The sequence below is a fragment of the Rhincodon typus genome, chromosome 8, assembly GCF_021869965.1.
Source record: "Rhincodon typus isolate 14 chromosome 8, sRhiTyp1.1, whole genome shotgun sequence".
Lineage (NCBI taxonomy): Eukaryota > Metazoa > Chordata > Chondrichthyes > Orectolobiformes > Rhincodontidae > Rhincodon > Rhincodon typus.
Window position 1 is genome coordinate 7141817 of NC_063339.1, and position 13171 is coordinate 7154987.

Below are 13171 nucleotides of genomic sequence, written 5' to 3' on the forward strand. Positions count from 1 at the left end.
GGGGTCGTGGTGGTGGTGTGTGGGTTTCAATAGATATTGAGCAGCCCTGTCACTCCTACTCACTCCCTGTCAGTCCCTAAGCAACAGACTGAATTTCGAGAGAAATATTAAGGACTCTGAAAGAGTTCCCTCGTGAGAACCTAATGCCCCCCAGACCGACCAGCTTCAACGTCAAGAAACCAACATCACTTAAAACGGTTTATCATCTAACTTACTGCTCTTTGAGGGGCTTCAAACGAGCTGCCACAGTCCCTAACTGTCAACAATTACTATAGATTCAAAGTGCTTCACTGCAGTTATGCATGTTTAGGGAACCTAGATATCGCGGAAGGGGCTACAGAAATGCAAGGAAAACGTGCTCGTCAGTCCCGAAAGGAGGCAAGGGTACCCCTCCATGAGCTGTGCGGCAGAGTAGGATACCCCACCTGGAGCTCCTCTGCTCTGCCTGTCATTTCTCTTTTCTTTTCTTTTTTCTCTGCTTTTAGCAGTCCCTGAACAGCGTGAGGGCTAACGAGTCCTGGAACAGTGTGCGGGGAAGCATCCCTGAGCAGCAGGAGAGGAACGAGACGTGCTGCAGCACGAGGGGAAGCAAATCCCAGTACAACGCGACATACGCTGGTGCAGCTGAGTGCCGGTGCGGAACAGACTGGAGGCTTGGAGCGGAGTGGGATACTTGTTGGACTGGAGCCTGGCGCGGGTGGTCAGACCAATTGCTGAACTGCTGCTATTTGAAATTCTTTCCTGGACTTTAATGTCAAACTTTAACTATGTTATAACTATCTTATTTCTAACTTTTATTTTGATACTGTAAGTAATGCTACTACTTTTCCTTTTATTCCTCCTTGTATCCAAGACTTGTGATTAGGTACTTGCACCTAAAATGGCGCCACTAAAAAAACTTTTCACTGCGCTCTTGTACTTCTGTACTGGAGTACATGTGGCAATAAAGGATACTCTATTCTATTCAGAAGCACACGATACGGAACCAGTGAATCTGGAACATTCACTTAATATTCAAAAGCAACATGAGGATAAAGAATAACAAATTCATGTAAGTGGAAGGTAAAGTTCAAAATGGAAGAGTGCATCAACATAAGGAATGAGCTTTCAGATAGAATAGTGGAGGTAAACACCATGTGACAATAATAAATTTATACAGCACCTTTTATGTGGTGTTATGTCTCAAGACTGTTTGCAGAATCATGATCAGGCAGAATTTGATATGGTTCACATAAGGAGATTATTAGCAAGTACCTTGGTGAAAGACTTTTAAGGAGTGTCTTCAAGGAGACAGAGCTTCAAGGAGTGAATTCAAGATCTTAAAGGTCTTGGCAGCTGAAGGTATGAGTGCGAATGATACAGTGATGGGAGTCAGGGGCATATAAGATGCCAGAGCTGGAGAAGGGCAGAGATCTTAGAAGACTGAAGGAAGTAACAGGGGATAAAGGGGGAGGCGAATCCATGAAAAGATTTGAAAGCGTGGAACGGAATCTTAAAATTGAAGTCTCTTCACCATGAACCAATGTAGGTCAACAAAATATGCATGATAGGTATGAGATACAACACGGGCAACACAGTTTTGGAAGAGATCAATCCGTTGTGGGTTTGGGGAGGGGGATGTGGAGAAGAGGAGAGGAAGGGGGTGATATTTGTGCTATTGTAAGGATTTTTTGGATAGATGGAGCTAAGCTGGTCAAATAGCGGCACTCAACCATGTTGATCTTTTAACCAATAAGACTGTGATGACTGATGCTTTGGTCTGTGTGAAGCCAAACCACAGCATGTAACAATATTCCCTGTTGATCAAAATGAAAGATCTCTGGCTCCCTCCCATTCCTACTTAGAGTCAGAGTCAAAGTGGCACAGAGATGAACAGCATAGAAACAGACCCCTTGGCCCAACTCATCCACGCTGACCAGATATCCTAAATAAATCTAGTCCCATTTGCCAGCATTTGGCCCATATACCTCTAAACCCTTCTTATTCACTTACCATCCAGATGCCTTTTAAATGTTGTGATTGCACTAGCCTCAACCACTTCCTCTGGCAGCTCATTCCATACACGCACTACCCTCTGTGTGAAAAACTTGCCCCTTAGATCTCTTTTATATCTTTCTCCGCTCACCTTAAACCTATGCCCTCTAGTTTTTGATTTCCCCATCCCAGGGAAAATACCTTGTCTAATTACCCTATTCATCCCCTCATGATTTTATAAAGCCACACCTCAGCCTTTGACACTGCAGGGAAAATAGCCCCAGCCTATTCAGCCTCTCCCTCCAGCTTAAACCCTCCAACCCTCGCAATATCCTTGTCAATCTTTTCTGAATCCTTTCAAATTTCACAACATCCTTCCTATAGCAGGGTGACCAGAATTGCATGCAATACTCCAAAAGTGGCCTAACCAATGTCCTGTACAGCTGCAAAATGACCTTCCAACTCCCATACTCAATGCACTGTCCAATAAAGGGAAGCATGCCAAACGCCTTCTTCACTACCCTGTCAACCTACTACTCCACTTTCAAGGATCTATGAACCTGCACTCCAAGGTCCCTCTGTTCAGTAACACTCCCCAGGACCTTGCCATTAACTATATTAGTCCTGCCTGACTTGCCTTTCCAAAATGCAGCACCTCACAATTATGTAACTTATACTCCATCTGCCACTCCTCAGCCCATTGGCCCATCTGATGAAGATCCCGTTGTACTCTGAGGTAACCTTCTTCGCTGTCCACTACATCTCCAATTTTCGCGTCATCTGCAAACTTACTAACCATACTTCCTATGTTCACATCCACATCATTTATATAAATGAGAAAAAGCAGTGGGCCTAGCACCAATCCTTGTGGCAGACCGCTGGTCACAGGTCTCCAGTCTGAAAAGCAACCCTCCACCACCACCCTCTGTTTCCTACCTTGGAGCCAGTTCTGTATCCACATGGCTAGTTCTGCCCATATTCCATGTGATCTAACCTGTCTACCATGAGGAACCTTGCCTTACTGAATTCCACATTGATCACGTCCACCTGCGAACATCCGCCCCCAATCAACTTTTGAAACCAAAATGCTTTCTTCACTATCCTGTCTACCTGTAATTCCACTTGCAAGGAACTATGAATCTGCACTCCAAGATCTCTTTTTCAGCAACGCTCCCCAGGTCCTTACTGTTCAGCGGTGACCAGTAGGGATCTTGTTCTGGGACCTGTGCTCTTTGTGATCTTTATAAATGACTTGGATGAGGAAGTGGAAGGGTAGGTCAGGTCAGTAAGTTTGCCGATGACACGAAGGTTGGTGGAGCTGTGGACAGCATGGAGGGCTTGTTGTAGGTTGCAACAGGACATTGACAGGATGCAGAACTGGGCAAAGAAGTGGCAGATGGAATTCAACCCAGAAAAGTGTGAAGTGATTCATTTTGGAAGGTCGAATTTGAATGCAGAATACAGGGTTAATGGCAGGATTCTTGGCAGTGTGGAGGAACAGAGGGATCTTGGGGTCCACGTCCATAGATCCCTCAAGGTTGCTACCCAAGTTGATAGGGTTGTAAAGAAGGCATATGGTGTGTTGGCTTTCACTGGCAGGGGAAGAAACTTTGAGCCGTGAGGTTATGCTGCAGCTCTATAAAACCCCGGTTAGACCACACTTGGAATATTGTGTTCAGTTCTGGTCACCTCATTACAGGAAGGATGTGGAAGCTTTCGAGATAGTGCAGAGGAGAGTTACCAGAATGCTGCCTGGACTGGAGGGCAGGTCTTATGAGGAAAGGTTGAGGGAGTTAGGGCTTTTCTCATTGGAACGAAGGAGGATGAGAGGTGACTTGATAAAGGTGTACAAGATGATGAGAAGCATAGATAGAGTGGATAGTCAGAGACTTTTTCCCAGGGCAGAAATGGTTATTACGAGGGGGCATAATTTTAAGGTGATTGGAGGAAGGTATAGGGGAGATGTCAGAGGTAGGTTCTTCACACAGAGAGTGGTGGGCATGTGGAATGCGTTGCCGGCAGTGGTAGTGGAGTCAGATACTTCAGACTTTTAAGCGACTCTTGGATAGGCACATGGAGGATAGTAAAATGTAGGGTATGCAGGGTAGATTGATCTTCATAGGATAATAAGTCGGCACAACATTGTGGGCTGAAGGGCCTGTATTGTGCTGTACTGTTCTATGTTCTATGTTCTAAGTATATAAGTGCTGCCCTGATTTGCCTTTCCAAAATGCAGCACCTCACATTTATCTAAATTAAACTCCATCTGCCTCTCCTCGGTCCATTGGCCCATCTGATCAAGATCCCGTTGTACTCCGAGGTAACCTTCTTCACTGTCCACTACACCTCCTATCTTGGTGTCATCTGCAAATGTACTAACCATACCTCCTAAGTACACATCCACATCATTTATATAAATGACAAAAAGCAGCTGACAAAGCACCGATCCTTGTGGCACTCCACTGGTCACAGGCCTCCAGTCTGAAAATCAACCCTCCACCACCACCCTCTATCTCCTACTTTCGAGCCAGTATCCAAATAGCTAGTTTTTCCTGTGTTCCAATGTGATCTAATCTTGCAGACCAGTCTATGATATGGAATCTTGTCAAACACCTTGCTGAAGTCCATACAGATCATGTCCACCACTTTGCCCTCATCAATCATCTTCGTCACTTGTAGCAAACTGAAAACAGGATCTTTTCCACAAACATTACAACCGCAAACGTTTTATGAAGTGGACTGTCAAGAGGCTTGTGTGAGCCCTGTGTGTATCTAAGGGGCAGAATTGTCTTTGCTGCCAAGTTTTCTGTCGGGTTAGTGAGCAATTCTAATAGGCTTTGATCAGTTTTTGAACTCTGAATTAGAATTCTCCCTCATACCTCTGTTTCTTTGACACAGTGAACAAAATCAGCTTCAGACAGTCAGAAGGGGCTGCTGTTTTCAGAGCCTGTGATCTGCAATCTAAGAAATGTATCATTTTCTTCAACATGTCAATGGTGCTGACAGAACGGTAATAATAACAGCAAGTACTCACGACCTAATCAACACTTGGAGATTTCAAAACAACTGAAGTAATGAGAATTATCTCTCCGTGTCATACATACTGCACAACACAACCCACACAACCTTCTCATTAGCCCTCCGCTGAATTTTTCCACAATACTGTGGCTTGAAAGGTCACCGTGGTCATTATGGGTGATGCAGGCTATTCAACTCTTCATGCCTGTTCTGCAGTTCAGCCTTCCAGACACTGACTGAATCCATACTGCCCACTGCCTCGGGAAAGCAACCAATATAATCAAAGAGCTCTGAGGAAGGGTCACCGGACTCGAAACATTAACTCTGTTTTTTCCTTCACAGATGCTGCCAGGCCCACCTAGCTTTTCCAGCAACTTCTGTTTTTGTTCCTGATTTACAGCATCTGCAGTTTTTTCGGTTTTTATAATCAAAGAGCTCTCCCACCCCGGTTATACTCTCTTCCACCCTCTTCTGTCAGGGAGAAGATACAAAAGTTTGAATACATGCGTGAATAGATTCAAGAACAGTTTCTTCCCCTCTGTTATCAGATTTTTGAATGGACCTCCAAATGTAATTCTGATCCCTCGCTCTGTACCTTCTCTGTGGCAATAACACTGTTTTCTGCACTCTGTTCTGCTATTCTGATGCACTTTGTATGGTACGATCTGCCTGTATAGCACGGAAAACAACACTTTTCACAGTATCTCCATACATATGACAACAATAAATCAAACTCAATTAGATCATGGTTGTTATCTATTTTAAATGTCAGAAGTGTTAGTGCGCAGAAGTAGGCCATTTAAGACTGTCATGTTCGCTCTCAATCTACCTGCCTTGGTTCTGCATCCATCGACACCCCTGTAGAATTTTTGAAATTTTCAATCGGCCCCTCCACAACCCCCCAGCCTCAATGATATGTTTTGGGGTCGAGCTCCAGATTTCCAATAACCTTTTGTCTGAAGGAGTTCTCTGAGTTTATCTCTAACTCTCATTTTAAAAATGGTTCTAGTTTACCTGCTCCCCTCCCCCACTGGAGACAACAGTTTCTTACTATGGATTATTGCTAATTCTTTTAATCATCTTAAACACCTCAATTAGGTCCCCTTTTAAATCTTCCGTGTGTCAAGATGGAACTGCAACAATTCAAGAAAGCAGATCACCGCCACCTTCTTAAGGTCAATTAGAGATGGGCAAAAAATGCTGGGCTAGCTCGTGATGACCACATCCCATGAATGAATAAAAATAAAGTGATTTACACACTCGTCAGATCAACAGTCCATAGTATTAAGGTGCAGCAGGCAAGAGAGTGGAGTTGAGGCCTCTGGAACGACAGAGCAGGGCTGAATGGCCTACACCCGCTCCTACTTCTTACAATCTTTCATGAAGGATGCGTACAGAAACAGAAGGTCCATGCTGATGTTTATGCTCCACAAGAGCTGCTCCCAAACTGTAATTTTTGTCAGACCACCAGCATGACTTTTTATTCCATTCTTCCTCATGTGTTTATCCTGATTCCCCTTATATACATCCAAATGATTTACCTCATACCACTCCTTGTGCCAGCCATCTCACTCTCGAGCTAAACACACTCCTCCTGCACCTATGAGTGACAGGACCAAGATCCTGGAACTCCCTCAGCATCATAGGTGTTCCTACGTTGGATGGACTGCGGCTGTTCCAGAAGGCAACTCAGCACCAACTTTGAGGGCAGTTTGTGATAGCCCCCAGTTATAGGTGGAAAATGCCTTCATCGTGCCTATCCCATCTAACCTTTTCATAATTTTAAATGCCTTTTTCAGGGTCAGCCTTCTCTCTTGTGGAGAAATGAGTTTTAAGCTTGTTCAATCTTTCTGATATTGTTACAATTATCTCACATACTCCTGGAAGGAAATAAAGACAGCAACTGGCTCCAAGATCATACAGTCGATGAGCAACAGGTCACAGCTAGAGTCAGCTCAGTTGGCTGGATGGCTGGTTTGCAACATAGAGTGTTGCTAACAGTGTGGGTTCAATTCCCGCACCAGCTGAAGTTACCAGGAAGGACTCTCCTTCTCAACCTGTCACCTTGCCTGAGGCATGGTGACCCTCAGGTTAAACCAACACCAGTCGTCTCCCTCGAATAAGAGAGCAGTCCTATGGTCCTCTGGGACTGTGGCGATGTTAGCTTTACTGCATTCACTGACTGTACACGGCATCTCAGATAGTGATCCTTCAATTCCACCGAGAAGACACAATAAGCAAGTTGTACTGGAAGACAGAGCCAGGCAAACACAGGAACATTTTCCCAATAACTCAATCGTGCACAAAGACAGCAACTGACATGGAGCACGTGGCATGGAGCAAGATTGCACATTCGGAGCCATATCAACCATGGCTCAGATGGCAGCTCTCCTGCCCACACCAAGGTTCAAGACCCACATGAAGACAAGAACTAAGGCTGGCCCTTCCATGCTGTTGGAGGTGGTATCTTTCAGGTGAGGCATTAAACCCTACTGTCCCATCTGCCTGCTCAGGTGGAAGTAAAGGGTTTCATTTTGAGGAAAAGCTAGGAGTTCTCCCACATTCCACAAAAGAATCAAATTAGCCTCAAAATGTTAATTCTGCACCTCTCTCCACCGATGCTGCTAGACCTGCTAAGTTTCTCCAGCAATTTTGGTTTTTATTTCAGCTTTCCAATATCTACAGGCTTCTCGAATCTGGTACCTTCCGACTGCGAGGCAGGAATGCTATCACACTGAGGTAGGGCCGACTGAAACACTACTTCACCGAAGCAGAAATTAGCTTGTCAAAGATGGAATCGGCTCATGCCCCCAGTCTCTCTATTTGATTTGACATTACCAAAGATGGATTGGATTGTGGCGCTGACCCACCATATTAAATTTATAACTCTACGTTCAACAGGTCAATAAAACAATTATCTTTCCACTAACTCTGCAGCTGGCTGAAGATTTACTGGCCTGAGAATAGGCGACATTTTCATTTTATTGCTCTGTTCTCTCCCAGCTAATGGGGACCGGAAACGCCTCTCACCTTGTGACGACAAACCACGCGAGCTCTCCAAAGTCCGGGGATGCCCTCATGTACGTTTTGATGTGGGGCATGGCACGGCTTCGGCCTGTGACGTCAGCGGACCATCGACTGTGGGGGAGATGCACAGCAATAAGATCAGTCGACTCACTGTCCACCCTCCCAGCCACCCAAATGTAAATGCACTCCCGCTGCAGGCAGGAGACACAGACTCTGGACCACCACAGAAGCTTGACAACAAAGCTCGAGAGGAATTAGAGAAACCTACAGCAAAGCAGCAGACCATACAGCCCATCAGAACTTGTCATGAGACCATCACGAAAACCAACCTCCCATTCATGGACTCCATCTACACTTCTCGTTGCTGTGGAAAGGCTGCTAATATCATCAAAGACCCTCTCCCACCCCGGTAATGCTCAATGCTCTCTTCCAACCTCTTCTGTCAGGCAGAAGATGCAAAAGCTTGAACACACATACTAACAGACTGCTGAATGGACCTCCTAAATTTCAAATCAAATGTCAATCTTGCTTTTGTGCACCTCCTGTACAGCTGTAACTTTGTATGCCTCGCTATGTCTAAGCGCCCTATGATACGTAAGGCCTTGTTTGCTGTGATCTTCCTGTCCTGCTCGCAAAACAAAATTTTTCACCGTACTTAGGTACGTGTATCAAGAATAAATTAAATCAAATCAGACCAATAAAACTGAAGCAATTGGGAGGCAATGAGAAGCATTCTGTAAAACAGTCTTCATCACCTCCTCTGCCCCCACACCCTTCCCAAAGTGCAGCGATTACTCTCTCGTGCTTCTGTTAATCAATATCGTCCACTTGATCGTCCTTCCAACAAACAGCCATAGAAGATGCTGCCCAATGAAAGGCGGTATTGGGAAAGAATGCAACTTGACATCATTATTTTATGGATGTCCACCTGCAAGAAAAGGCTGTGGCTCCTGGCAAAGGACACCTGTGATTTGTGCCCCAGACAGTGAACTTATTATTGCTGACATCATCCTCAATCAAACAGTGAGTCAGAGCAGCTGGTCAAAGATGGAATCGGCTCATGTCCCCAGTCTCTCTGTTTGATTTGACATTACCAAAGATGGATTGGATTGTGGCACTGACCCACCATATTACATTTATAACTCTACGTCTGACAGGTCAACAAAACAATTATCTTTCCATTAACTCTGCAGCTGGCTAAAGATTTACAGGCCTGAGAACAGGCGACTTTTTCATTTTATTGCTCTGTTCTCTACCAGCTAATTATCCTATTCCTGGGGCTGCTTGTTTCCCATGTCTGTGACTGACTGAGCCATGTAATGGAAGATGATTGGCTTACGCCAGGGCCTGGGACAGCGGAGGGTACTTCAGGGCTTTAATAACCGGGTCTCACTGTGCATGGGTCAGGGTTGGGCGGGGTGCCCGTATTAGGGGCCGGGGACCACTGTGCCACAGTCAGAGCTGGGCATGCCTATGGTTTTTGCTGACCTGCCCACTCCTACCGATTGCAATGAGAAATTGGGTGTGACAGGCTAAGGACTGTAGTGCAGGAGGTCACCACAGTTGTAGGGCTACAATCTAGGATGGAACAGGAGGAAAATGGGCAGCACTGTATATACCCTGCCAAGACAGGGGTGCCTGAATTATAAACTTGCATTTATAAATGTGCCATGGTGCAGCTGGTAGCACACACTCACCCACGAGTCAGCAGGATGTGGGTTCAAATCCCATTCCAAGACAAATATCAAAGCTGACCTGAAGCAGCACAGAAGGAGCACTGTACAGTCAGAGGTTGTTTATTTTGGAGGAAACTTTAATCCAAGGACCTTTCTGCTTGAGTGGATGTGAAAGATGATGTGCTTCAAAGAGGATTGACCACCAAGATCCTGATCAATGTTTATTCCCCAATCAAACACGCAAGAGGTTAAGTTCTTTTATTCTCTTTTGGGATGTGGGCGTTGCTGGCTGGACCTGCATTTATTGCCCATCCCTACGTGCCCTTCAGAAGATGGTAGGTCTTGCTCAATAAATAAAAAAAAACACTCCCAATCTCAGTATTGACATTTTCAACTAGCCCCCAGTCTCTCAATAGCTTTTTGAGTAAGATATTATTTCATTGGAGGTAACTCAGAGAAGGTTCACTCGGATGATCCCTGGTATGGAGGGACTGTCTTTTGAGCAAAGCCTAAACAGGTTTGGACTGTGCTCACTAGAGTTTAGATGAATGAAAGGTGATCTCGTTGGGTAATGATACAAGATACTCATACAAGATCCTTAAGGGGCTTGACAGGGTAAATGCTGAGAGCATGTTTCCCCTCTTGGGGGAGTCTAGGATCAGAGAGCATTGTCTCAGAATAAAAGGGTATCAATTTAAGGCTGAATTGTGGAGGAATTTCTTCTCTCAGAAGGTTAAGAGGTTTTGGAACTCCTTGCACAGACAGCTGTGGGGGCATATTTATTGTGCATATTTTAGACTGAAATAGATAGATTCTTGATCAGTCGGGGAATCAAGGGTCATGGGGAAGGGGCAGGAAAGTGAACGTGAGGAGTGTCAGATCAGTCATGATTCTATTGAATAGCAGAATAGGCTCAAGGGGCCGAACAGCCTACTCCTGTTCCTGCTTCTTATGGTTTAAGTGAGCTCCAGACTTTCACTGTCATGAATAAAAGTAAAATGCTGCTAATGCTGGGGACTAGAATTAAAAACAGAAGGCTCTGCAGAACCCTTGGCAATATTTGTGGAGATAGCAACAAGAATTAACGTTTCGATGACAAATTACCCTTATTCAGAAATCCTGAATAAAAAGCCAGTCCTAATAATAACCAAACTACAGATCTTGTGCTAGAGACCCAGATTTCTACTAGACTTGAAAGAAATTGCTTTCCGAATTGGCCCTGCTCTCATTTTAACATTAGGTCACTTTGTTTGGAATACCCACCAGGATGTATAATTTCTCTCCATTTACCCTCACAATTGTTTCAATTGCCAAAACGTGATAATTAGATCACCCTTTCATCTGTACCTAAGGGACTGCAAGCCTGTGGTTCAGCAGGTCTGAGGGGCTGAATGGTTTAATTGAGATAATTGGAGAAAGGGACAGGGCATCACCCAAGGTTTGCTCCTTTTGTCTATCCAGCACTTTTCTTTCACAAAGACCATAAGACATAGGAGCAGAAGCCCAGTGAGTTCACTTTCCCATTCAATGGGGTCATGATTGATCTATGTTCTGTGTCACTGTGTGCAACAGCTGAAGGAAACATTGACCTGGAATAATGATTTGGAGAAATGAGTTCAAATCTCAGCACCGCAGCTGGGGAATTGAAAATCTATGAATTAACCTAATAAAGGTGTAAAAAAAAAGTCAGAAGGCAATGGCTTTGCTGAAAAGCCTTTCTTTTCATTTCTGCACTTGTCAATTTGGGAGGAAGCTCTGCTGCCAAATTTCCAAGTATGATGTCAGCAGCAATGACAATTCAAAAGCCGGTCACAAAATGTTCTCTGCTGTACTTTTCCTCACCTGTTTTCGACAAGTCATTGAAGGTCTATATTCTGTGGTGTTTAGAAGAATAAGAGGCAATCTCATTGAAACATAGATTAGATAGGATTAGATAGGGTGGACAGTGGGAGCCTTTTTCCTCGGATGGTGATGGCTAGCACGAGGGGACATAGCTTTAAATTGAAGGGTGATATAGGACAGATGTCAGAGGTAGGTTCTTCACTCAGAGAGTAGTAAGGGCATGGAATGCCCTGCCTGCAAAAGTAGTAGACTCGCCAACTTTAAGGGCATTTAAATGGTCATTGGATAAACATATGGATGATAATGGAATAGTGTAGATTAGATGGGTTTCAGATTGGTTTCACAGGTCGGCGCAACATCAAGGGCCGAAGGGCCTGTACTGCGCTGTAATGTTCTATGTTCTATGTTCTAGGGAAGAGACAGAAAAATGGAGTTGAGGGTTATCCGATCAATCAGGATCTCATTGAATAATGTTGCAGACCTGATGGGCTGAATGGTCTCCTTCTGCTCCTACATTTTATATGTGTTCAGGGGAGGCTGTGACATTGCGGACGAATAACCCAGAGTCACAGATCAATGTTTTCAGCAATTCAAATCCCAACAAGGAAATATTTTGCAGGGCTGTGAAACAGGGGATTGCAAGTAATTGACAAGTCTCTCAAAGAGATATCACCAGCTCAGTGGATTGAATGGCCTCTCTCCATGCACTGAGCTTCCAAGAGCACTGGAGCATGATTGAGAGATTGAAAGATTGGCAGAAAAGATGGGTCTTGACAATAAAAAGCTGCATGTGTTGTTGGATTTAGTACTGGTTAAAGGTCCAGCAACTTTGGAAGTTACAGATGTATCATGTCTGTTTCACAATTATAATTTGTGAGAATGCTTCAGGAACATTAGACAGTTTTACTTGGAAGGGTTAATTATTCAAAGACAATTATCGAGTAATATTAGGGGAAGACTCAGAATGCATGTTGCTAAGATCACATCCTCAAAGATAAAAGCGGAAAATATGTTCACCACAGCATCATGGCTCCATGACAACGGAGAAGCAGCTCATTTCATGGAAACCCAATCGGTGATTGAGGGCTGCTGCTCAGCTGATTTTTAGTTGGTTTTAGCCACAGGTCAGCTGTAATTTCAGAAACTTCATCTCCATCAGTACTTGCACCTGGCGTGATACCGACTTGCTACTGACTTGTTAAAATTATGATATATACAAGATGATCTTAATTTGGGACTGTAGCTTTAAATAAAGGGTAAATGAAGGCGGTCACTTAGGAGGGGAAACACAGGAGGAACACAGGAACAGGAGTGGGCCATTCAGCCTCTCAAGTCTGTTCCACCATTTAATGAGATCATGGATGATCTGCAGCCTAACTCCATATACCTGCCTTTGGCCCATATCCCTTTACTGAACAAAAAATTAACTATCTCAGAGTTAGAAATAACAACTGATCTGGCAACACCGCTATTTGTGGAAGAGAGTTCCAAACCTCTACCATCCTTTGTATGCAGAAGTGCTTCCTAACATCTCTCCTGAATGGTCCGGCCCTAATTCTCAGACAATGCCCTCTGGTTCTAGAATCCCCAAATAATGCAAATAGTTTATTTTTATCTACCTTGTGTTGTCCTGT

At 44.4% G+C, this 13171-nt stretch overlaps 1 protein-coding gene across 1 annotated transcript in view; it reads right to left on the minus strand.

Moving 5' to 3' along the window:
- Positions 1-13171, minus strand: part of tdp1 (tyrosyl-DNA phosphodiesterase 1) — a 124923-nt gene that overhangs the window by 67490 nt on the left and 44262 nt on the right. Inside the window, exon 12 of the mRNA XM_048600022.1 lies at positions 8023-8130. Within this exon, the coding sequence (XP_048455979.1) occupies positions 8023-8130 (108 nt within the window). The remainder of the gene's footprint in view (positions 1-8022; positions 8131-13171) is intronic.